This window comes from Acinonyx jubatus, chromosome B2, assembly GCF_027475565.1.
Source record: "Acinonyx jubatus isolate Ajub_Pintada_27869175 chromosome B2, VMU_Ajub_asm_v1.0, whole genome shotgun sequence".
Classification (NCBI taxonomy): domain Eukaryota; kingdom Metazoa; phylum Chordata; class Mammalia; order Carnivora; family Felidae; genus Acinonyx; species Acinonyx jubatus.
The window spans coordinates 1,933,154-1,955,794 of record NC_069385.1 but is presented as its reverse complement, the minus strand read 5'-3'; the positions used below and the strand labels follow the sequence as shown (position 1 = coordinate 1,955,794).

The window sequence follows — 22,641 nt, the reverse complement described above, 5'->3', positions numbered from 1 at the left end:
ACATATATTAGTTTCAGGTGCACAGCATTCTGATGCGGTATAAGTGGGCACACAGCCTGGGAAGCGTCCGTTACCAGACCTGCGCACAGTTATTTGTACTTGTGATGAGAACTTTTAAGATTAACTCTCTTAGCAACTTGCAGACCTGCAGTACAGTAGTAACTATAGTTTCCATGCCGTACGTCTCGTCCCCAGGACTTCTATTTATTTCATAACTGGAAGTTTCTACCTTTTACCCACTTCAGCCACCTCCCAGCCTCTGCCTTTGGCAACTGCCAGTCTGTTCTGTGTCTATGAGCTTTTGTTTTTGTTTTCATCTTTTTACATTCCACATATAAGTGAGATATACGGTACTTGTTTTTCTCCGTCTGGCTTATTTTACTTAGTACAGTGCTCTTAGGGTCCATCCCTGTTGTGGCAAATGGCAAGCTGCTTTTTTCTGGCTGAGTAATACTCCTGTGTGTGTGTGTGTACGTGCGTACATGTACACACACCGCGACTTTATTCATTTATCTGTCAAGGGACCCTTAGGTTGCTTTGATACCTCAGCTGCTGTAAATTATGTGCAGTGAGCCTAGGGTGCAGATCTGCCTTTTCGAGTCCACGTTTCCATTTTCTTCAGATAAATACCCAGCAGTGGAATTGCTGGATCGTATGGGGCTTGTGTTTTTCATTTTTGAGGAACTCCGTACTGTTTCCCGCAATGCTGCACAAATTTACGTTCCCACCAAGACTGCGCACTGGTTCCCTCTTCTCCACAATCTTGCCAACACCTGGTATTTCCCTCCTATGACACTTGTTAATGTTTTCAGTAATAGCCATTCTAACTGGGTGAGATGACATCTCATTGTGGTTTTTTTTCTTGTTTTAATGTTTGTTTTTGAGAGAGAGACAGACTGTGTGTGAGCAGGGGAGGGGACAGAGAGAGGGAGACACAGAATCCAAAACAGGCTCCAGGCTCTGAGCTGTCAGCACAGAGCCCGACGCGGGGCTCAAACTCATGGACCACGAGATCGTGACCTGAGCCGAAGGCGGACGCTTAACCGACTGTGCCCCTAGGGTAGCACAATTTGATGTTGATGGTCAGCGTGGGAATTTTATTCATTCATCTATTCACTTATGTATTTAGTCTGTATTCATTGAGCACCAGTGTCACGTGTCATTGTGCTCTTGAGTGCTGATGTGATCAAGACCTGGTTCTTGCCCTCACAGGTCATGCTGAGATAATGTCATCAAAGTCATGAATAAAGTCACTTTGGAATCGTTTAGTGTATCCAGAATGTAATACAGCTGAGTCCATGTTAAATTTTAGTTTTGTCAGCTTTGGTGAAAAAATAATGAGCTTTGCATGGTGTTAAATGAATTTGTTATTCTAGAATAATTACAGGTGGAGTCAAGAAGGCTTTGGCTATGTTTCTGTGTGTTGATAAGAGGGAGTTAGGGGTGGGTAAGGTGTATATGTAGCTTTGAGAGATGACAGAGGGAGGTGAACTATCATACTTCTTTTTTGCATTACCAGAGACAGAATAGCTAAACTGAATTTCCCATTCAAACCATCAGAAACCAGGAGAACAGTTTCTATGTTTTGTAAACATCTTAGTGACACAGGATAGATGAGAAGATGTAACTTTTAGTAAATGCTTTTACTTTCTCAAGTTCCTATTTCAAAGTGATGATATTTTGTAGTTTTTTTAATGTTTATTTTTCCAGTGTGTGTGTCCACACTAGTGGGGGAGGGGCAGAGAGAGAGAAAATCCCAAGCAGGCTCCACGCTGTCAGCATAGAGCCCGACCTGGGGCTTGAACTCATGAAGGTGGAGATCATTACCTGAGCCAAAACCAAGAGTCGGATGCTCAACCGACTTGAGCCCCACAGGCACCCCTTTATTTTGCACTTCAAGATGATATTCTATTCTTTTCTTTTCTTTTCTTTTCTTTTCTTTTCTTTTCTTTTCTTTTCTTTTCTTTTCTTTCTTCCTTCCTTCCTTCCTTCCTTCCTTCCTTTCTTTCTTTCTTTTTTAATGTTTGTTTATTTTTGAGAGAGACAGAGACAGAGTATGACTAGGTCAGGAGCAGAGAGAGAGGTAGACACAGAATCTGAAGCAGGCTCCAGGCTCTGGGCTGTCAGCACAGAGCCCGACGGGGGCTCGAACCCACGAACCGTGAGATCATGACCCGAGTGGAAGTCGGGTGCTCAACCCACTGAGCCACCCAGGTGCCCCTCCAGATGATTTGATTTTCTTAGTGATGAGGTAGAGGAGGAATTTGTATCAGATTTTCTAATTTGAAGAATTGTTTTGAGTTTCCTCATCTCTTTGCAGTTTCATTCTATAGATTGGGCTTAAACATGAGTTTAAAGTTACCACAGTGCTGTGAAACTAGACCCTTGTCTTTCAAATACTGTAACAAAAGAGGTTATCATTCTCTTTGACTGTCTTGTGCAGAAGTCCCGGAAATGTAGGCACTAACCCATCTTGTCGGTTTCCAGATATTTTTAGGGCTCTTTGTTTTCCTTTTATTGGGCCTCTCTCTTGGGCTGGGATTAATGGATTGTATTTACCCTCATTATTGAGTAGGACTTAAAAATTTTTTTTTAAACGTGTATTTATTTTGAGAGAGAGAGCTTGAGCACATGAGGGGAGGGGCAGAGAGAGAGGCTTCACGCTGTCGGCACGGAGCCTGCAGTGGGGCTCTCTCAGTACCGTGAACTGTGACCTGAGCCACAATCAAGAGTTGGACACCTGACCGACTGAACCACCCAGGTGCCTCCGCATTTCTGTATCGTGGCCCAAGTGGTGGTATCCGTGAGCTTTTCAGCTCTCATCAGATTGGCTTTCAGAGGAAGGCAGTTTAGTGCCTGTGCCGTATTCTCCTGAGGTCAGTGTCGCTTTCCCTGTGTTGACAGACGGGCTCGTGGCGCCACAGACTGGGCACTTCATTTATGTGCCATTATGTGATGAAGCGGCTTGCTTGTTTCTTGGACAGTTCTTTCCAATTTATTGTTATTAAAATATAGTTTTAAAAGCATCCTGAGAGTATTCAGTATAGAGCAGTAAGAAAAGTTCATAAAGTTTTAACAGTGTTTTCATTCTGTGACTTTATATGCTGAAAATAAAGTGGCGTCTTGATCTTTGAGTTGGGATATTTAGCCGTTCCTTTTGTGTTAAGAAAAATGATGCCTTTTCATTTGAGAATTGTTAATTCAGTGTCTTTCTTTTTTTACCCCGGCAGAATTGTTCAGGAGACAACTTTCGATTTGGGGGGAGATGTTCACAGCGGGGCAGCGCTGCCAGCGAGCAAGGTGGGTACTTTACGTTGCCTGTAGCAGGGAGTTTGTGTAGCATTCTGGAACATTCTGGACTCCGTGGCCAAAGTGTCGGGAGTATGCTCCTGGAGCTCTTGCGAACGCCGACTTCACCGTGGCTTCTGACCGTGGCTTGCTGTCCTGATCTGTGCTGTCTCCTGGCGCCACACCAAAGGCCGCGGGTGGCGAGCTGGGCCGTGTCCTCCGAGCAGGGGGGCCCAGGCTTCTCCCCTGTAGAACCAGCCCTTCTCCGTCAGGCGACCGCTGGAGACCATGGACTTCCCCTCTCCTCTCCCTGCCAGCTTACCTTCTCGGGGACCTTGCCCCCACAGTTGTCCCGTATCTCCGCGTGATGGGGGGATTTGTGTCCTCGTTCTGGTTATCTATATCGCTCAGTAACAAACCACCCCAACCTAATTGACCAAGGACGCGCAGCACCCGTTTTACTTGGCGCACAGCTGTACCGTGTGGTTTGGACTCACCCGGGCTGTTCGTTGGCCGGTCTTGCTGGGGGTTGGTTACTCAAGTTGCTGCATTCGGCTGCTAGTGGGCGATGAGGTGGCCCGGCTGTGCCGGGACGCAGGTGGCCGGGCCCCCCTCTCCACGTGTTCTCCTGTTTTCTCCCTGGGACAGCTTGCTCGTCTCTCCACAGGGGTGGCCAGATGTTTGGGTGTCTCACGAGAATCGTGGAATCGACCGGCCTGCTTAGGCTTGGGCCTGGGGTGGCACACAGCACCCACTTCCTTCGCCTTCCGGAAGGGGCCGCCGAGGCTGTGGTTCGTTGAGGCCACGGCACAGCAGCCGCCATGCGGACACACTGCTCTGTCTCCTGTTCTAACAACTGTACCGTGCGCTCCAGCCCTTGCCCAGCTTTCTGCTTCTCTTCCCAGCACGATTTCTTGAGGAAATAATCTGCGGTCCGCTCCCTGTTACTCCGTCTTCTCCCCTCGGCTCCCACTGGCTCCTGCTGTCGGAGGGACTGTGTGTGTCCCGGTCTCTGATGGCCTCCGCACGGCCGAGTCCGTGGCCTGTGTCTCCTCTGTCTGAACTGGGCCCCTACTGCATACTGGGGGCGCTGCCTGACTTCGGCCCCCAGGGTGTCGTTCTCCTGGTTTCTCCCCCATCGGTGCTCAGTCGTCCTCTGGCTCATCTGCCCATGCCGCCTCCTTCCCCATCCCCTCCACTTGGCCTCAAAACTCGGTTTCAGACCCAAGGCCCCTTCTTTCCTGTCTGTACTTGTTCCCTAGGTGATCTTAGGCAGTTGGTAGTTAAAATACACGGATATGTTCATTACCCTTGACTGTATCCTTGGCCCCGACCTCTCCGGACCCCAGAAGCTTGCTTGACGTGGCCATGGTGATGTCTGACACGTGTTTCGCACTCACCACAGCTAGAGCAGGGCTGGGCTCTCTTAAGCCTCCTCATCCTTCCCCGTCAGTAAGTGGTACCCTCATCCGTGGTATCGTTCCAGCAGAAGCCCGTCACTGCTTGTCCTTGCTTCCTTCTCAGCCTTCAGTGTCCGCGTGTTCCGTTTGCGTTGGACCAAAGTAGTCCGCAGGTACCTGCCTCTCCCCATCACTGCTTCTGTGGTGTGACACTGGCTGCAGTTGTCACATGGCAGAAATGCTGCATGGCCTCTGAGTTGGCCTTTCTGCTGCTGCCCTGGCTTGTCACTCTTCTCCCCACGGCCAGGAGAAGTGTTCTGAACATACGACTTAGAGCCCGTTACCGCCCGGCTTTCCAAGCCCCCAGTGGCTTCTCATCCCAAATGTCACACACTTCCCTCTGGCTCACACAGCTCCTTCGGCCCCGGCCACCTGCCCTCTCGACCTGGCCTGTGCACAGAACACGTGCCTCCTTCCCATCCGGGCACTGGGGCCAGTTTGTTCTTCCTCAACTGTCCTTCCTGCTGGTTTTCGTGCAGCCGGCTCCTTTCTGCTCATTCCTCCTTGAAACCTTCTTGAGCGTCCAAGCATAGTTCATGCTTGGTTCATAGTTCTTAGTTACAGCGCCTTATTTTAAATTCTCTGTGCCAGCTGATGCTGGCCTTGTTTGTTGACTTGGTGGAGGTAAGGGTCCCACTCGGTATGTTCACTGCTGTTCTTCTCGTGGTGAGAAGGTGCCTGGGGCACTGAAGCTGCAGCAGAGACCCCTCTGAGAAGTACATGAGCAGGTACTCTTGGAACCAGATGCAGCTGTCTTCGTAAAAAGTTTAGTTTCTTATAAAAATGTATGCTCGAAACAGAAAACTCAGCAAAATGAGGAAAAAAATGAAAATCATTCATCTGCAGTTAATAGTTGACTGTTGATGACATTTTCATGGATCCTCTTCTGATCTCTTTCTGTTGTAGATGTATTCATTTATACATTTAAAAATAATGAGGGGTGCCTGGGTGGCTCAGTCAGTTAAGTGTCCGACTTCGGCTTGGGTCATGATCTTACGGTTCGTGGGTTCGAGCCCCGTGTTGGGCTCTGTCTGACTGCTCAGAGCCTGGAGCCTGCTTCGGATTCTGTGTCTCCCTCTCTGTCTCTGCCCCTGCCCCGCTCGCACTCTCTTTCCCAAAAATAAACATTAAAAATAGAATGAAAAAAATAAGTATCTGCACACATCTGCACCTTTCTGTCCTTCCTTTGGCTATTATTTTGTAAGCCTTTTATTTGAAAACAAGCTTAAAATTGTTTTATAATATGTTAGCTTATAAACGTACCATAATTTACTTACCCATTGCCTCCTTATCCATTTATAACAGTTTTTTGTAGTCTGTGCTGCCATCCTGGCCAAGGAATTTTATTTTTATAAGTGTATTTTATGAAAGTATTTATTGTGTATGAATACATGTATTTACAAACGTGATTGCCAGGGCACCCTGGACTGGTGAACATTTTAAACAGCCTAACAAAGGATTAGTTCAGTGAACTTTGGTAAACAGACAGCTGTTATGCAGCCGTTACAGTTCTGTGACATGAAAATACCATCTGATGTTTACAACACATGAAAAGGAGTATTTTTTATGAAGGGGGTTGTATAACCTCCTTTATGGAAAATATGAAAAACTGTAAAGATACAGCCCAAAGTTACTCTCTAGCTGATAAGAATGGCTTCTGTTGTCAAGCTCAATTTCTACAATAAACAGATGTAGTGAGAAATCTCACATAACATTTTTGCTACGGTGAATTTCTTTGTATAAGTAGAATGATCCTGTTCCTGTTGTTTGCTTAATAACCTGGGTAGCTTTTCCCTCTGCCACAGGGTGGTTAGCGATGTGCCCTCCTTGGAAGGACTGAAGTGTACTGTATTGGGCCCCTGTATTGTGTTCTTTCTCTCCTGATGAAGGGCAAGAACCAAACCAGCCTCTGTCCTAAGTTCTTCATTGGGTGTTGAGCTGTCATGAGCAGATTTTTAAATCCTTTCCTTACAAGTAAAAGAAGGACCCTAACTTTTCAGAGTGGACACACACTCAGCTCTGTTCTGATTTGAGAGAGTGTTTGGGAGGAGTCGCTCCCGTCCCTGCCCGTTTTGAAGAGCCCCGTTTACACGCACCACCTCTGCACGCCTATGTGTTAGAGCCTGCCTTTAGCTCTTTGAACAGGAAAGCAGCTGTGTGGTTTGTTCTTTCAGTGACCGTGTTCTTGGGCGTGCGTCTGTGCACCTGACGTCCTCAGCACCGCCGTGCCCTTTTCTGCTCTCTGCTCTTCTCCGGCATCTCTGTCTCGCCTCCCCCTGCCGGGCAGCCTGGCATCATCTATTCCTTCCCCTGCAGCAGTCTGTGTGAGCGTGGCTGGCTTGCACGCTGTCTGTAAACGCTCCGTGTTTTCTCTCGGCTTAGAGCGCCACCAGGCTGGACAGCGACAGGGCACTGCCTGCCCCCAGCACGGCCGAGCGCGGGACAGTGAAGCCGATGCTGAGACTGGAGCAGCAGGACTACCGCCGGCAAGAAAACAGGTAGGACGTGGTTCCTGTGCAGTCAGACGGGTGGGACTCGGACGGGTTGTGGGGGGGGGGGTTGGGGACCAGTGGGACTCGGACTCGGAGGGGAGGGTTGGGGGATGGCCTAGTGACTGCTGAGGGTTTAGCTGACGTTTTGAGAACGTTAGCGGTGTTGTAAAGAGGATTTTCTGTTCGTGTTGCTGAACTGGAAGAAAAGGCATCGTCAGCAGCTGTGTGTGTCCCTTGCTTCTGTGCCACGGTGCCGTCTGCCCAGGTGAAGCAGGAGGCACTTTGAATTAAAAATGCTTCTATTTTAAATGTGCTATTCTATAAAAACAAGGAGAAGGGAAGTCTTTACAGGAGTTTAATATTTGATCATTTGTATATTAAGACACTCTACAACTGGCCATTTCACCTATTTGTAGATGAAATCCTTACATGTTTAAATACACATGTTAAAAGCCAAAAACGATTTTAAGTGGAGTTAAGAATTACGAGTGCCACGTTACCACGTCTCCCGCTCTGACGTGGCACGTCTTCGTGCCGAGGCGGATAGGGATGAATATTGTCGCCTGTCCTCGTTCTTGAAGAGAGAACGTCTGCCTTTTGTTATTTCCTTTTCTTAGGATTTGTAAGTACACGTTACCTTAATTAGAATTCTTTCTTGCGATTTCTAAAATTGTTTAAATGTTGAAAAGTAACGTCAGTGCCTCAGATAACCAGTGATGAGTTCAAATGCTGGTGAGCTGGAGTCGCAGAGCGCTTCTGCAGAGGCATCTACACGGACACGGCGGCCGGAAGACCACTCCTGTGTCCTCGTACCATGCATGCTGGTGTCAGCAGGGGGACCGAGGTGCCCACCAAAAATCTGTTCAAAGTTTTCATGAAGCCATTCTAACTCTTCTCTTTCAGATCCAATACCTGAGGCCCATGTCTGGCCCAAGGTCACTTACCAATTTGGTGACAGGCAGCTGATTTGGTTCTTTAATCTTCTGCCTTCCAGTAGAGGGCGCTGTGTGTTATAAGACTTTAATACCACATCACAGTAATGCGATTTCTAGGTTCCTGTGGAAATCTCAGGTTTTTACCTTGTTTTTATTGTGGGCTTTTGGTTATGAGAATTTTGTTGATTGTGATGTTTTTAGATGTAGTAATAAGTCTACTTTCTGTGTGCTTGTTTCTGGTGGCGTATTCTAGAATAAGATGTTTAGCACTGTAAACTGTATATTAATACGGTGTCAGAGGATTCAGATGATGGCCAGTTGTATGTTAGAATTTATCTTATCCTGTCAGCAAAGATTTCACTAAAGGTTTTATTTGACCTATAAATACGTATTATTTGGTTGGTGTTACAGCATGATGGAAACCTGATTCTTCTACTTTCAGTCTTTGTATTTCACATCTACAGTGTGGGCATAAGCAACACTTCATTGGTATATTCATAAAAACCGAAGTTACTTTAATAAATATGTTTAAAAACACTAGTTTTAGTCAAGGAAAAAATCTTTTTGAATAATGGAGTTCTTTAAATTACCACTGACACGTTTACTTTTTCAGTGAGATTTTATATTCCTTATTTTTACCAGATTTCTCAAATGGATGAAACAGACAAGTGAGGTTCACCCAGTTTATTGTTTAACTAATGAACTGAAAGATCTCTGCAGTTTTAGCTGTCTGTATGTGTGGTAGTTAGGAGACTTGTTAACATAGTTGAGCATACAAATTCTGTCTGAAGAGCTTTTTTATACCTGCATTGTCGAGTTAAATCCAAATCCCAGATCACAGACTAGATAAGAAGTTTTGAAGCACGTAATTTGTTGAAAAGAATTTTGTTTTTCCTTCTAGTGATTCTGATAGTTTGGGGTAATGGCGTTGGATTTTCTCTCGGTCGAGGCCTCAGTGCGCAGGGGCGGGAGGGGAGCACGGGCCTGCGGGAAGGAGCCACTTGCGTCTGTGGCCGCGGAGACCTGCAGCCACCACACATTCTTTCCCTCTTCTCTTCATTTTTGAAGAAGTTGTTACGTCCAGGGTAAATGCGTGAGCGGTTGCTGCTGAAAATGTCCTTTCAGTTCCTCACAGGTTCTTAAATATCAACGGCGATGTTGATGCTCCGCTTCAGCAAATGTGACGCTTCATGTGAATATTGACCTCCCTGTTGTTTGATCCGTATTTACCTCAGTAGTTGTCTCCCTCCCAGTCTGAGTCCTCATAGCCTCACTCTTTACTCTTCAGTCAAGTTTGTGGAAAGACACAACACGGTTCATTGCTTTTACTGTCAATTTCCTTCATCTAGTCGAGGACAGATTTTCGGAAGATTTATCCTGATCGTCTCTGTTAAAGCTGAGCTAAAATGATAAAGGTTTAAACTCTTAAGGAACCTGATCACTTGCCAGCTTGTTAGGGCAGCAGGACTTACCTGTGTTCTACACAGAATGTAGTTAGTAGCAGACTAACTTAGAGTAATAATTAAATTGCTTGAGATTCGAATCCCGTGTGTGCGCGAAAGAACAACTAAACTGAACGCTGTAGAGAACAGTGTAACTGCAGCAGTGAGGAGATCTAAATCGGATTGGTAACTATTTGTCTTACACATTGTAGAAATTCTGTGCTTATTAATGGCTTTCAGACGTTGTTTGACCAATATGCAACACAGAATCAATCATATTTTACATCGTGTCTGGTGGACACATAACCTCCATATGCATGTATTCATACTGAAGGGAGACTTTCACAGGACCGTGAACCTTTGATCCTACCTGTGGGGACAGAGTGACCCACTATTTGAAGAACTCTTAGAGAAACCGAAATGTACCTAACCTCTGAATTACTTTGATCGGGATGCCTGGAAACACATAAACATTAGTGCGAATTCTTACAATTATAGTTGCTCTTGGTTTCTATTTCTTGGCAATTCCTTGTGTTTGTAGTGTCAGGCTAGATGATGAAAAGTGGAATTTATGTGACTTTAAAAAAAAATGTGAGTAGGAGGCCTTTTTTTCTTTTTTTAAAGGTGTGCTTCACTGTGAGCTTGAGAAATGCTAATACTGAGCGACCAAAAGGGTCTGTAGGAATCGTCTTGGGTAACCTTTATCAGAAGAGAAGGGTCTGCTAAGTCTGGCTCTTAGCAACTTGTTCTCCTTTGTAAGAGCTCAGTTTCAAGCTCACTGTGGTTTAGTTTTCCTTTGTGTCTCCCAGCAGCGTCTTTGCATTGTTACTCGAGCCGTTGCCGTGGCAGGTGCGCGGCAGCCTGGTCGCCCCTCTGTGCGCAGTCTTCATGCATAATAGAGAATCGTGGTCGGGTCTGTTCTCTCGATGGAAGCAGATACTGCAAGGAACCGACCTCCGTTAGGTGTAGGGATAGGATCACTCCCGGTACGCTCATCTGCATATTTGAATGGTTTCCATGTGAAAACAAGTCATTGGGCTCTTTATTATGTGTACGAACCGTGTAGAGATTTTGAAAATAGTTGCAGAAACACGCATAGGTTGACTGTCAGTAGCCATGTGATCTGATGTTAAGAGGCGGCCTCTTTCTTTTTTCAGAACTCAGGATGCTCTTGGGCCTGAACTCATACTGCCTGCAAGCATTGAATTCAGGGAAAGTTGTGAGTAATTTCAGATTCCATTGTTAGTGAATTATTTCTTGTTCCATTTTTCTCCATCTGATTTTCATGGGTTTTTTTTTGTTCTTTTTTTTCTTTTTCTTCTTTTTTGAAATCTTTTCACAGCTGAAGATTCATTTTTATCTGCCATTATAAATTATACTAATAGCTCTACAGTCCATTTTAAGTTGTCACCTACATATGTATTATATATGGCATGTCGGTATGTATTGTCGAGCCAGTACAGACCCGATGTCAGTCCTACAGAGCGTACTCACAAAGTGATTGCCATAGTCAACAAGATGGTGAGCATGATGGAGGGGGTGATTCAGGTAAGCGCCAGCACGCCGGGCCCCGCTGCTTCAGTGCGCGTGCTTCTTGTTCGCATGTGTCGGCGAAGCCAGTTCCGCCGTGTCTCCGTGTGCTTACGTGTTCGACTGTGAGAGGCTTTTCTGAAATGAAAGCCATTAGAAGTAGCACTGAAAACTGTAGAGCTTGAAAAGTTGAAAAGGAACGTAAACGTCTGTTTTTTTCTACAAGTGTTAGAATAAGGGAAAGTAAACTACGTGGTAACGTTATGAGCAGGGTAAAAATCCTTAAAAGTGCAATAGTTGTGAGAAAGTACTGACACTTGTGGGTTTTCTTAGACTTAAAAAACACTTTGTTGAGATGAATTTCACAGGAAGGTAAAACTACCCATTTTAAAGCGACTAACTCAGTAGAATTTAGGTCGTTCAGTGTTGTGCGGCCGCCCCTTCTGATTCCAGAACTTCTCTGTCAACCAACCCAATTCCTGTCCGCCCATTCAGCTGCTTCCCTCATAACCCTCCCCCGCCCAGAATTGTGTAAGGGCTCTACAGAGGCATTTGCCCTTTTTATAAGGAGCATATGATGCTGGTGGGAACTCTCTGGGTTTTTCGATAGCACTTGGGTAGGTGTGATGGACATGACATTTCTCAGTTATGATGAAAGTCCTGTTCAGATTCCTTCATAAGACTGTTTTGGAAGTTTGAAGAAGTAAGGGTATTTTCTCTGTAGAATGGTTTGTTTCTTTTAAAGTCGTCCTCACCTGTGGTGGATCAAATTGGCATAGCAGTTTGCCAGATCACAATTTGAAGATTTAAAGTCCTTAGAAGTAAATTTACAGATTTTTTAAAAAGTTTTCCCAAACCCCTGATGAGTGCTATTATTCAGCTATAAAATATAAAACTCTAATTATTTATCATTAAGCAATGTGATTAGACAGTTGGGTTGTTTTTCTCCTGTGAGGATAGCTTGAGCTAACTAATCTGTTAATTCCTCGAGAATTGTTGTCAAAGGCCACAACTTTTCAAGAAATGTTTCTATTAGGTTTGAGTGGTTAGCATAAGAATGTAATGGGCTTATGATTCTTTTACCCAAGTGAGGAAGTAGATAAAAAGTGTTGTCATTTTATTTGGATACCATTTTGTGTTTCTCTCTTAGTAATTTATAAACAAACATGGATTTCCTTTTGGTTCAAAGCCATTGTCTTCCGTCATGTTTGCATTTCTGAAGCCTGTTGCAAATTGGGGAAACTCCTGTCATCAGACTACTTTTGATAGACTTTGTCTTGTTGAATTTGAACTAGTCAGTGAGATCATCATTATCAAAACAGGTCTTTTAAACTTCAGATTTAGGGTTAATCTGTGATTAGAGAACTCCTCAAATTTTGGGAAAGAACTATAGTAAATGCTTTAATTCGTAAAAACCTTTCAGAAACGAGTTTGTTCCATTTTAGTATGGTTATGTTTTTTATACATTTTTTAATTCTTAGTTTTTTTGTTCATTTTGTTTTTTACTGTTGGTCTTTTCTGTCTCTTTCATCCTATTAATCCAGGGGATAGACACTCTTCTCGTGTACCTTTAGCTAGTCAGACACACAATACTGTTAAAAGACGTTAAGTCCTTTGTGTTATAAATCTTTTAAGTAGATCAGTGTGTTTGTGTGTATATCATAACACCTTCCCTGTATAAACTGGAGGTCGCTCACTTGCGCCACTCTAAGAACATAAAACTAATCCTTTATGTCACGTACTTCCAGAGATGCTTCCCAACCGTGAATGAATGTGTAATTTGGGAATAACATAACTAAATGTCGTACCTTCATGTCGTGCCTTCATATTAGTGTTTTGATTTTTTTAAACTATCATGATTGTTTACAAGTTTCTTTCTCTCGTTCTGCTTGATTTCCCCTCGTCTGTTTCTCTCCAGGAAGTAGACCAGGTTGATCAGGTAGGATGCGCTGCTGGGAACTGGTCCTGGCTGTGTCGGCTTAGCTGAGTTTCTCGCGCTGCTTCCATGTCAAAACACAACACTCCAGCAAGCGGACTGGGCGGTTCATAACACTCATTCAGCAACTGAAACATGCAGTACTAAATCCTTTTCTGACTGTGCAACCTTTATCAGCATTTCATAATTTCTGCTTAATGCACTCAGTGTGGATATGAAATGACAAAAGTTCTGTTTCTCCTCTTTCTCGTTTATCCTTGGTTCCTATTCTTTGGATCTCATCTGAAGTTGCCTGGCCTGCACATGTGGTCGGGAGATGATGTGATAGATCAGTACTTGATACTGAGTTGCTCGGCATCTCAGCCAGCGACTGCGAGTATCAGGGTGGCTGTGGGTAACCATGGATAGATGCGTGTGTACTTCACAGATTACCAGATAAAGCACGATCTCCAATTGGGTGTTGTATGATTTGGTATCTCTGTTTTTGCATTGTAGCTAATCAGATCCATGTATCCATACATGAATCCTAAGAAGAGGTTGCAATTCCATTGGTATATATGTATCCAAATTCTTTTGCAAATATCTGGTATCTGTGGTAAATACCTTGGTGAAAATGGGAAGGTACTGGTCTATCTTCAGCAGCTTTTCAAGAGCATTCCTTTTTATTTTCATTCTTTTTTTTTTTTTTTTTTTGTCTTGGGGTTGCTTATAGGAATGTGTTCTATCTACAGAAACAGAAGAATATCGCAGGGGCACTTGCTTTCTGGATGGCCAATGCATCTGAGCTTCTCAACTTCATTAAGCAGGACCGAGATCTTAGTCGAATCACATTGGACGCCCAAGATGTTTTAGCACACTTGGTTCAAATGGCGTTTAAGTAAGGAACACGTTCTTGGAGATTACACTATTCCGTAGAGATTTTTTAAAGGTTTTTATTTACCCTAACTGGAGATGAATATCAAGAAGCATAAATACATGCCAGATGTGTTGATTTAGTAAAATGAGGTTATTGAGCTATGTTTCAAGAATCCTGAGAGTAAAACTATACTTTAAATGGAAAATGTTATGGAACGTGTAAACTGTTTCATCTGTGATGCCCTGTCTGACAATGGCAGTGCATCCTGCTGAGGTTATTAAAATTGTTCACATATTTTCAGATATCTGGTTCATTGTCTTCAGTCAGAACTGAATAACTACATGCCGGCTTTTCTGGATGACCCTGAAGAGAACAGTCTACAAAGACCAAAAATAGGTTAGAATATTGTTTTCTCCCTTCTTCCTCTATTCCTCCTTCTCCCTGCCTCTGCTTTCCTTCTTCCCTCCTTCCTGTTTAACTTTATTTTAATACTTAATCTACACAAGAGGAAGGTATCTTACAAATAAATGAGATGACCTATTTGATTTGGCATTCTTTAAGAAGTTGTAACTACCATCTGTTTGACTTAAGACTAGCTCTCACTGTGCATCTGGTAGAGGCCATAGGACCTCTTCCCATAGGTCCCAGTGGACCCCGGAGAGCAGCCATGTTTGCTGGTATTGAGACCTAAAGAGGCCAGGGTGTGGCAACACCTGACACCAGCTGTGTGTTGTGATTTGCTATAATCTCAGAGCTGCTGCTGCTCAGTGATTGCATGGACATTTTCGGAGGCAAGCCGGTACCCTGCCATTGCTCAGCAAGACCCTCCCCCAGAGAGTTGACATGGGTCCAAGCCACAGGGGTCTCTGAAGTATGGAGTTCTGCTTTTTCTTTTTCTTTTTTTTTTCAATACATGAAATTTATTGTCAAATTGGTTTTCATACAACACCCAGTGCTCATCCCAAAAGGTACCCTCCTCAATACCCATCACCCACCATCCGCTCCCTCCCGCCCCCCCCCCCCCCCCCCCCCCACCGCATCAACCCTCAGTTTGTTCTCAGTTTAAGAGTCTCTTACGCTTTGGCTCTCTCCCACTCTAACCTTTTTTTTTTCCCCCCTTCCCCTCCCCCATGGGTTTCTGTTAAGTTTCTCAGGATCCACATAAGAGTGAAAACATATGGTATCTGTCTGTCTCTGTATGGCTTATTTCACTTAGCATAACACTCTCCAGTTCCATCCACGTTGCTACAAAGGACCATATTTCATTCTTTCTCATTGCCACGTAGTACTCCATTGTGTATATAAACCACAATTTCTTTATCCATTCATCAGTTGATGGACATTTAGGCTCTTTCCATAATTTGGCTATTGTTGAGAGTGCTGCTATAAACATTGGGGTACAAGTGCCCCTATGCATCAGCACTCCTGTATCCCTTGGGTAAATTCCTAGCAGTGCTACTTCTGGGTCATAGGATAGGTCTATTTTTAATTTTTTGAGGAACCTCCACACTGTTTTCCAGAGTGGCTGCACCAGTTTGCATTCCCACCAACACTGCAAGAGGGTTCCCGTTTCTCCACATCCTCTGCAGCATCTATAGTCTCCTGATTTGTTCATTTTGGCCACTCTGACTGGCGTGAAGTGATGCCTGAGTGTGGTTTTGATTTGTATTTCCCTGATGAGGAGCGACGTTGAGCATCTTTTCATGTGCCTGTTGGCCATCTGGATGTCTTCTTTAGAGAAGTGTCTATTCATGTTTTCTGCCCATTTCTTCACTTGGTTATTTGTTTTTCGGGTGTGGAGTTTGGTGAGCTCTTTGTAGATTTTGGTGAAGTATGGACTTTTGAAACACAATCCCATCTGAGATGAAACTCTGGAGGGAGGTGCTGCCTGATGAAACTTTGGAAGGGACAGCTTGGACACTGACAGGGTAGAGGCAGGAAGTGGACAGAGGCCTGAGACAAAGGAGGCGTACTTGATTGCAGGTTGGTGAGAGTGCGAGATTCCTGCACCAGAGACTAGGAGCTGGGTGAAGCCATTTCCACCTTTCCTGATCCACTCCAGAAGCTAAGCTAAGCAGTGGCATCTAGTGGAGAATGGAGCCATCACACGTACCAACCAAGCACATCCCCCAGAAGACCAGCACAAGTCCATCCATCTGTTTAGTGTACAGATCATAGAGGGCTTCATAGTTTCAGTTCTAGGGAAAACTGGATGTAACTTCACTTGGTTTTCATTGTTTGCTGGCCCACTTATTTGTTTTCTTTGCTTCTGTTTTTGTTTAAATCTTTTTTTTTCCTCATTCTTTTTGTCCTCTTGGGTACAGAAAGAGCAAATTCTTTTTTATTTTTAAAATTTTTTCAATCTATTTTTATTTTCTTTTACGATTTTAAAATTTCTTTTAATTTTCTGACTTTTTTACTTTTTTTTTTTCTTTCCTGTCTCTTCTTTCTCTCTTCCATAAAGCTTCTTTCAATAAGCAGACTGAAACACACTTAGGATATAGCTTCCTTTATTTGATTTTTGTTTTGTTTTGAATTTTTATTTTATAATTTTTTTCTTCTTGCAAAATGACAAAGATGGAAGAATTCACCCCAAAAGAAAGAACAGGAAGAAATGACAGCCAGGGACTTAATCAACATAGATATAAGATGTCTGAACTAGAATTTAAAACCACGATTATAAGAATACTAACTGCGGTTGAAAAACAACGTAGAAGACACCAGAGAATCCCTTTCTCAGATAAACTAAAATGTAGTCAGGCTGAAATTAAAAATGCTATAACCGAGATGCAATCTTGAATGGTGCCACAATGGCAAGGATAGACGAAGCAGAGCAGCGAATCAGTGAGGTAGAAGATGAAATTGTGGAAAATAACAAAAATTATGGAAAATAATGAAGCAGAAAAAAAGAGAAATGCAAAAGATGACGATACAAGACTTAGAGAACTTAGCAGCTTATTCAAAAGGAAAAACATTCGAATCCTAGAGGTCTCAGAAGATGAAGAGACAGAAAAAAGGTCAGAAGGTCTATGTGAGCAAATTATAGCTGTAAACTTCCCTAACCTGGGGAAGGATACAGCCATCAAGATCCAGTAAGCATGGAGAACTCCCATTAGGTTCACCACAAACAAACCGTCACCAAGGTAGATCATAGTCAAATTCACAATATACACAGACAAGGAAAGAATTATGAGAGCAGCAAGGGGAAAAAAAAGGTCCTTAACCTACAGGGGAAGACAAATCAGGTTCACAGCAGATCTGTCCACAGATACTTGGCAAGGCAGAAAGGAGTGGCAGGATATATTCAACGTGCTGAATCCGAAAAATACGCAGCCAAGAGTTTTATATCCATCAAGGCTGTCATTCAGAATAGGACAAAGAGTTTTCTAGACAAAAACTAAAGGAGTTTGTGACCACTGTCCAGCCCTGCAGGAAATATTAAGGGGGACTATTTGGAGAAAAGACAAAAGACCAAAAGCAACAAAGACTAGAAAGGACCAGAGAACATGACCAGAAACACCTAGCTCTACAGGCAGCACTACATGGCACTAAATTCATGGCACTAAATACATGGCACTAAATTCATATCTTTCAGTCACTCTAAATGTACATGGACTAAATACTCCAAAAGACCTAAGATATCAGAAAGGATAAGAAAAGGCCTATCTGTATGCTGCCTACAAGACTTATTTTAGACCTTACGGCACTTGCAGATTTGAAAGTAAGGGGATGGAGAACCATCTGTCATGCTAATGGTTGTCAAAAGAAAGCCAGAGTAGCCATTTTTATATCAGACAAACTAGATTTTACAACAAAGATTGTAACGAGATGAACAAGGGCATTATAACTAAAGAGTCTATCTACCAAGAAGATCTAACAATTGTAAATATGCGCCCAACTTGGAAGCACCCAAATATATATATCCATGAATCATGAACATAAATTCATTGACAATAATACCATAATAATAGGGGACTTCAGAACCCCACTTACAGCAATGGACAGATTAAGCAGAAAATCAACAAGGAAATGATGGCTTTGAATGACTTGACCAGATGGACTTAACAGATCTATTCAGAACACATCATCCTAAAGCAGCATTTCATTCTACACATTCTTCTTGAGTACACATGGAACATTCTCCAGAATAGATCACATACTGGTCACAAATCAGCCCTCAATAAGTACCGAAAGATTGAGATCATACCTTGAATGTTTTCACACCATAACACTATGAAACTAGAAATCAACCACAAGAAAAAAATTGGAAAGACCACAAATACTTGGGAGATTAAAGAATCTCCTACTAAAGAATGAATGGGTTATTAACCAAGAAATTAAAGTGGAAATTAAAAAGTGATGGAAGCCAATGAAAATGAAAACAGCGAAGGCTGTCATAAGAGGGAAATATATAGCAATCCAGGCCTTCCTAAAGAAAGAAGAAATGTCTCAAATACACAACCTAACCTTACACTTAAAAGAGCTGGAAAAAGAATGGCAAAGCCTAAAACCAGCAGAAGAAGCAAAATAAAGATTAGAGCAAAAATCAGCTGTCTTGAAATCAGAACAGTAGAACAGATCAATGAAACCAGGAGCTGATTCTTTGAAAGAAGTAACAAAATTGATAAACTGTATCCAGGTTTATCAGAAAAGTAAAGGATGCAAATAAATAAAATCACGAATGAAAGAGGAGAGATCACAACCTACACCACAAAAACACAATGATAAGAGAACATTGTGAGCAATTGTATGCCAACAAATTGGGCAATCTGGAAGAAATGGACAAGTTCCTAGAAACATATAAACTACCAAAACTGAAACAGGAAGAAATAGAAAGTTTGAGCAGATCCATGACCATTAAAGAAATAGAATCAGTAATCAAAACTCCCAACAAACAGCAGTCCAGGGCCAGGTGGTTTTTCAGGGTAATTCTATCATTTAAAGAAGACTTAACATCTATTCTTTTGAAACTATTCCAAAAAACAGAAACAGAAGGAAAACTTCCAGACTCATTCTGAGTCCAACATTGCCTTGATTCCAAGAGCAGAGACCCCACTAAAAAGAACTACAGACCAATTTCCCTCATGAACACAGATGTAAAAATTCTCATACAAGATACTAGCAAACCAAATCCAACAACACATAAAAAGAATTATTCACCATGAGCAAGTGGGATTTATTCCTGGGCTGCAAGGCTGGTTTAATATCCACAAATCAATCAATGTGATACATCACATTAATAAAGGATAAGAACCACAGGATCCTCTTAATAGTTACAGAGAAAGCATTTGACAAAATACAGCATTCTTTCTTGATAAAAAAAACTATCAAAGGGATATAAGGAACACACCTCAAGATCATAAAGGCCTCATATGGAAGACCCACAGCTCATATCCTCATGGGGCAAAAACAGAGCTTTCCCCCTAAGGTCAGGAGCACAACAACAATGTCCACTCCCACCACTATTATTCAGCACAGTGTTGGAAGTCCTTGCCTCAGCAATCAGACAACAAAAAGAAAAGGGGTTCAAATTGGCAAGGAAGAAATCAAACTTACTCTTTGCAGAAGACATGATACTCTGTGAAAAACGCAAAGACTCCACCAAAAAACGCTGGAACTGATACATGAATTCAGCAAAGTTGCAGTGTGTAATATCAGCATACAGAGATCTGTTGCATTTCTATCCACCAATGATGAAGCAGCAGAAAGAGAATCAAGGAATTGATCCCATTTACAGTTGTATCAAAACCCATAAAATACCTAAGAATAAACTTAACCAAAGAGGTAAAAGATCTACGCACTGAAAACTACAGAGAGCTTATAAAAGAAATCGAGGACACAAATGGAAAAACATTCCATGCTCATGGATTGGAAGAACAAACGTTGTTAAAATGTTGATACTACCCAAAGCAATCTATATATTCAGTGCAATCCCTATCAAAATAACACAGCATTCTTCACAGAGCTAGAACAAACAATTCTAAAATTTGTATGAAACCAGAAAAGACCCGAATAGTCAAAACCAAAGCTATAGGCATCACGGTTCCGGACTTCAACCTGTATTACAAAGCTTTAATCATGAAGACAATGTGGTACTGGCACAAAAACAGACACACAGTTCAATGGAACAGAATAGAGAATCTAGAAATGGACCCACAAACATATGGCCAGATAATCTTAAAGCAATAAAGAATATTCAGTGGAAAAAAAGACTTTCTTCAGCAAATGGTGTTGGGAAAACTGGACAGCAACCTGCGAAAGAATGAACCGGGACCACTGTCTTGCACCATACACAAAAGCTCAAAATGGGTGAAAGACCTAAAATTAAGACCAGAAACCATCAGAATTCTAGAGGAGAAAACAGGCAACAACCTCTTTGACCTCACCTGCAGGCAACTTACTTGACATGTCTCCAGAGACATGGGAAACAAAAGCAAAAGTGAACTATAGGGATGTCATCAAGAGAAAAAGCTTCTGCACCACAAAGGAAACAATCAACAAAACTAAAAGGTAGCCTACAGAATAGGAGAACATATTTGCAAATGACATATTGGATAAAAGGTTAGTATCCAAAATCTGTAATGAACTTAAACTCAACACCGCCCCCCCCAAAAAAACTAATCAGTGAAGAAATGGGCAAAAGACATGAACAGACACTTTTCCAAAGAAGACCTCCAGGTGGCTAACAGACACATGAAAACATGTTCAACCTCACTCATCATCAGGGAAATACAAACCAAAACCACAGTGAGATACCACCTCACACCTGTCAGAATGGCTAATATTAACAACTCAGGCAACAACAGATGCAGGCAAGGATGTGGAGAAAGGGGAACCCTTTTGCACTGTTGGTGGGAATGCACACTGGTGTGGCACCCTGGAAAACAGTGTGGAGCTTCCTCGAAAAATTAAAAATAGAACTACCCTATAACCCAGCAATTGTACTACTAGGTATTTATCCAAAGGACACAAAAATGCTGATTCGAAGGGGCCCATGCACCCCAGTGTTTATAGCAGTGCTATCAACAATAACCAAAGTATGGAAAGAGCCTAAATTTCCATCAACTGAGGAATGGATAAAGATGATGTGGTATCTCGGGGCGCCTGGGTGGCTCAGTCGGTTAAGCGGCCGACTTCGGCTCAGGTCATGATCTCGCGGTCCGTGAGTTCGAGCCCTGCATCGGGCTCTGTGCTGACAGCTCAGAGCCTGGAGCCTGTTTCAGATTCTGTGTCTCCCTCTCTCTGACTCCCCCCTCCCCCCAGTTCATGCTCTGTCTCTCCCTGTCTCAAAAATAAATAAATGTTAAAAAAAATTAATAAAAAAAATGATGTGGTATCTGTATACAATGGACTATTACTCGGTGATGAGAAAGAATGATGTCTTGCTACTTGCAACAATGTGGATGGAACTAGAGTGTATTATGCTACGCAGAATAAGTCAGTGAAAGACGAGTATGATTTCCCTCGTGGAATTTAAGAAACACAACAGATGAACATAGGGGAAGGGAAGGCAAAATAAGATACAACCAGAGGAGACAAATTAGACTCTTAAACACAGAACAGACTGAGGGTTGCTGGAGTGGAGGTGGGTGGGCGGGATGGGCTAGATGGGTGATGGGCATCGAGGAGGGCACTTGTTGGCATGAGCACGGGGTGTTATATGTGACTGTTTTTCAAAAAGTCTCTTAGGGTGAACTTAAGTGTAGTTAACACCCGTGTGGGTGTGACTCCTTCCTGTTTGAATAGATTAGTATCTTCAACATGACTAAATTGGTATTATTACCGTAATCGCTGTCTTCTCAACTGCACCATTGATTCACAGACTCGTCTTTTCATCCCGTATCTCTGCACAGATGACGTCTTGCACACGCTCACGGGAGCGATGGCGCTGCTGAGGCGCTGCAGGGTCAATGCTGCTCTGACCATCCAGCTTTTCTCTCAGCTCTTCCACTTCATCAACATGTGGCTCTTCAACAGATTGGTGACCGACCCCGAGTCGGGACTGTGCTCTCACTATTGGGGGGCAATCATCCGCCAGCAGCTGGGGCACGTGGAAGCCTGGGCAGAGAAGCAGGGATTAGAGCTGGCGGCCGACTGTCACCTGAGCCGGATAGTGCAGGTGGGCTGAATCGAGTCTCCTCGCGCAGGTTCACGGACGTCGTTAGAAGCGTCTCTCATTCAGTGCGGGGTGAGAACTTGGGTTCGGCACGGCCTCCATAGCCCCCGTTGGGGTTTTTCACGTGCTGTACTGGTGTGTCTGGGTCGCTGTAACAGGGTACCCCAAGCTCGGTGCTTAGACCACAGACACGGTCTCACGGTTGCTGAGGCCAGAAGTCCAAGACCAAGGTGTCGGCAAGGTGGTTCTCTGCCTTCATCTTCAGGGTGTTTTCCCTCTGTGCGTGTGTGTCTCAGATGTGCACTGTTTGTAAGGACACCAGTCGCGTTAGACCTGCCGCCCTCACTTCCTTCCACCGTGACCCCGTCTCCAAGTAAGGCCCCATTCTGACGTAACGGGGTGAGGACTGCAGCATATGAACTTTAGGGGCCACAGTTCAGCCCATAACAGGTTGTAACCAGTAGCATAGATGTCGTTCAGAGGTTCTTTTTACTGAGACCAGTAGGTGTATTTCATAAAAGTCCTTCCTGAAAGGTGGATTCCAGCCAAAAACTGGGTAATAATTTGCTCTTCGTCACGTGGAGCC

The 22,641-nt window shown here is 43.4% G+C and overlaps 1 protein-coding gene across 24 annotated transcripts in view; it reads left to right on the top strand.

The window, feature by feature from the left end:
• AFDN (afadin, adherens junction formation factor) overlaps positions 1 to 22,641 on the top strand; it is a 140,742-nt gene that overhangs the window by 70,865 nt on the left and 47,236 nt on the right. For 17 of the 24 annotated variants that reach the window (XM_053221961.1, XM_053221958.1, XM_053221959.1 and 14 more), the window contains 8 exons: positions 3,231 to 3,300; positions 7,131 to 7,246; positions 10,775 to 10,836; positions 10,960 to 11,165; positions 13,066 to 13,086; positions 13,815 to 13,960; positions 14,241 to 14,335; positions 21,793 to 22,058. In XM_053221961.1, the coding sequence (XP_053077936.1) occupies positions 3,231 to 3,300; positions 7,131 to 7,246; positions 10,775 to 10,836; positions 10,960 to 11,165; positions 13,066 to 13,086; positions 13,815 to 13,960; positions 14,241 to 14,335; positions 21,793 to 22,058 (982 nt within the window). The remainder of the gene's footprint in view (positions 1 to 3,230; positions 3,301 to 7,130; positions 7,247 to 10,774; positions 10,837 to 10,959; positions 11,166 to 13,065; positions 13,087 to 13,814; positions 13,961 to 14,240; positions 14,336 to 21,792; positions 22,059 to 22,641) is intronic. The other 7 variants (XM_053221962.1, XM_053221980.1, XM_053221966.1 and 4 more) reach the window with 1 other exon arrangement.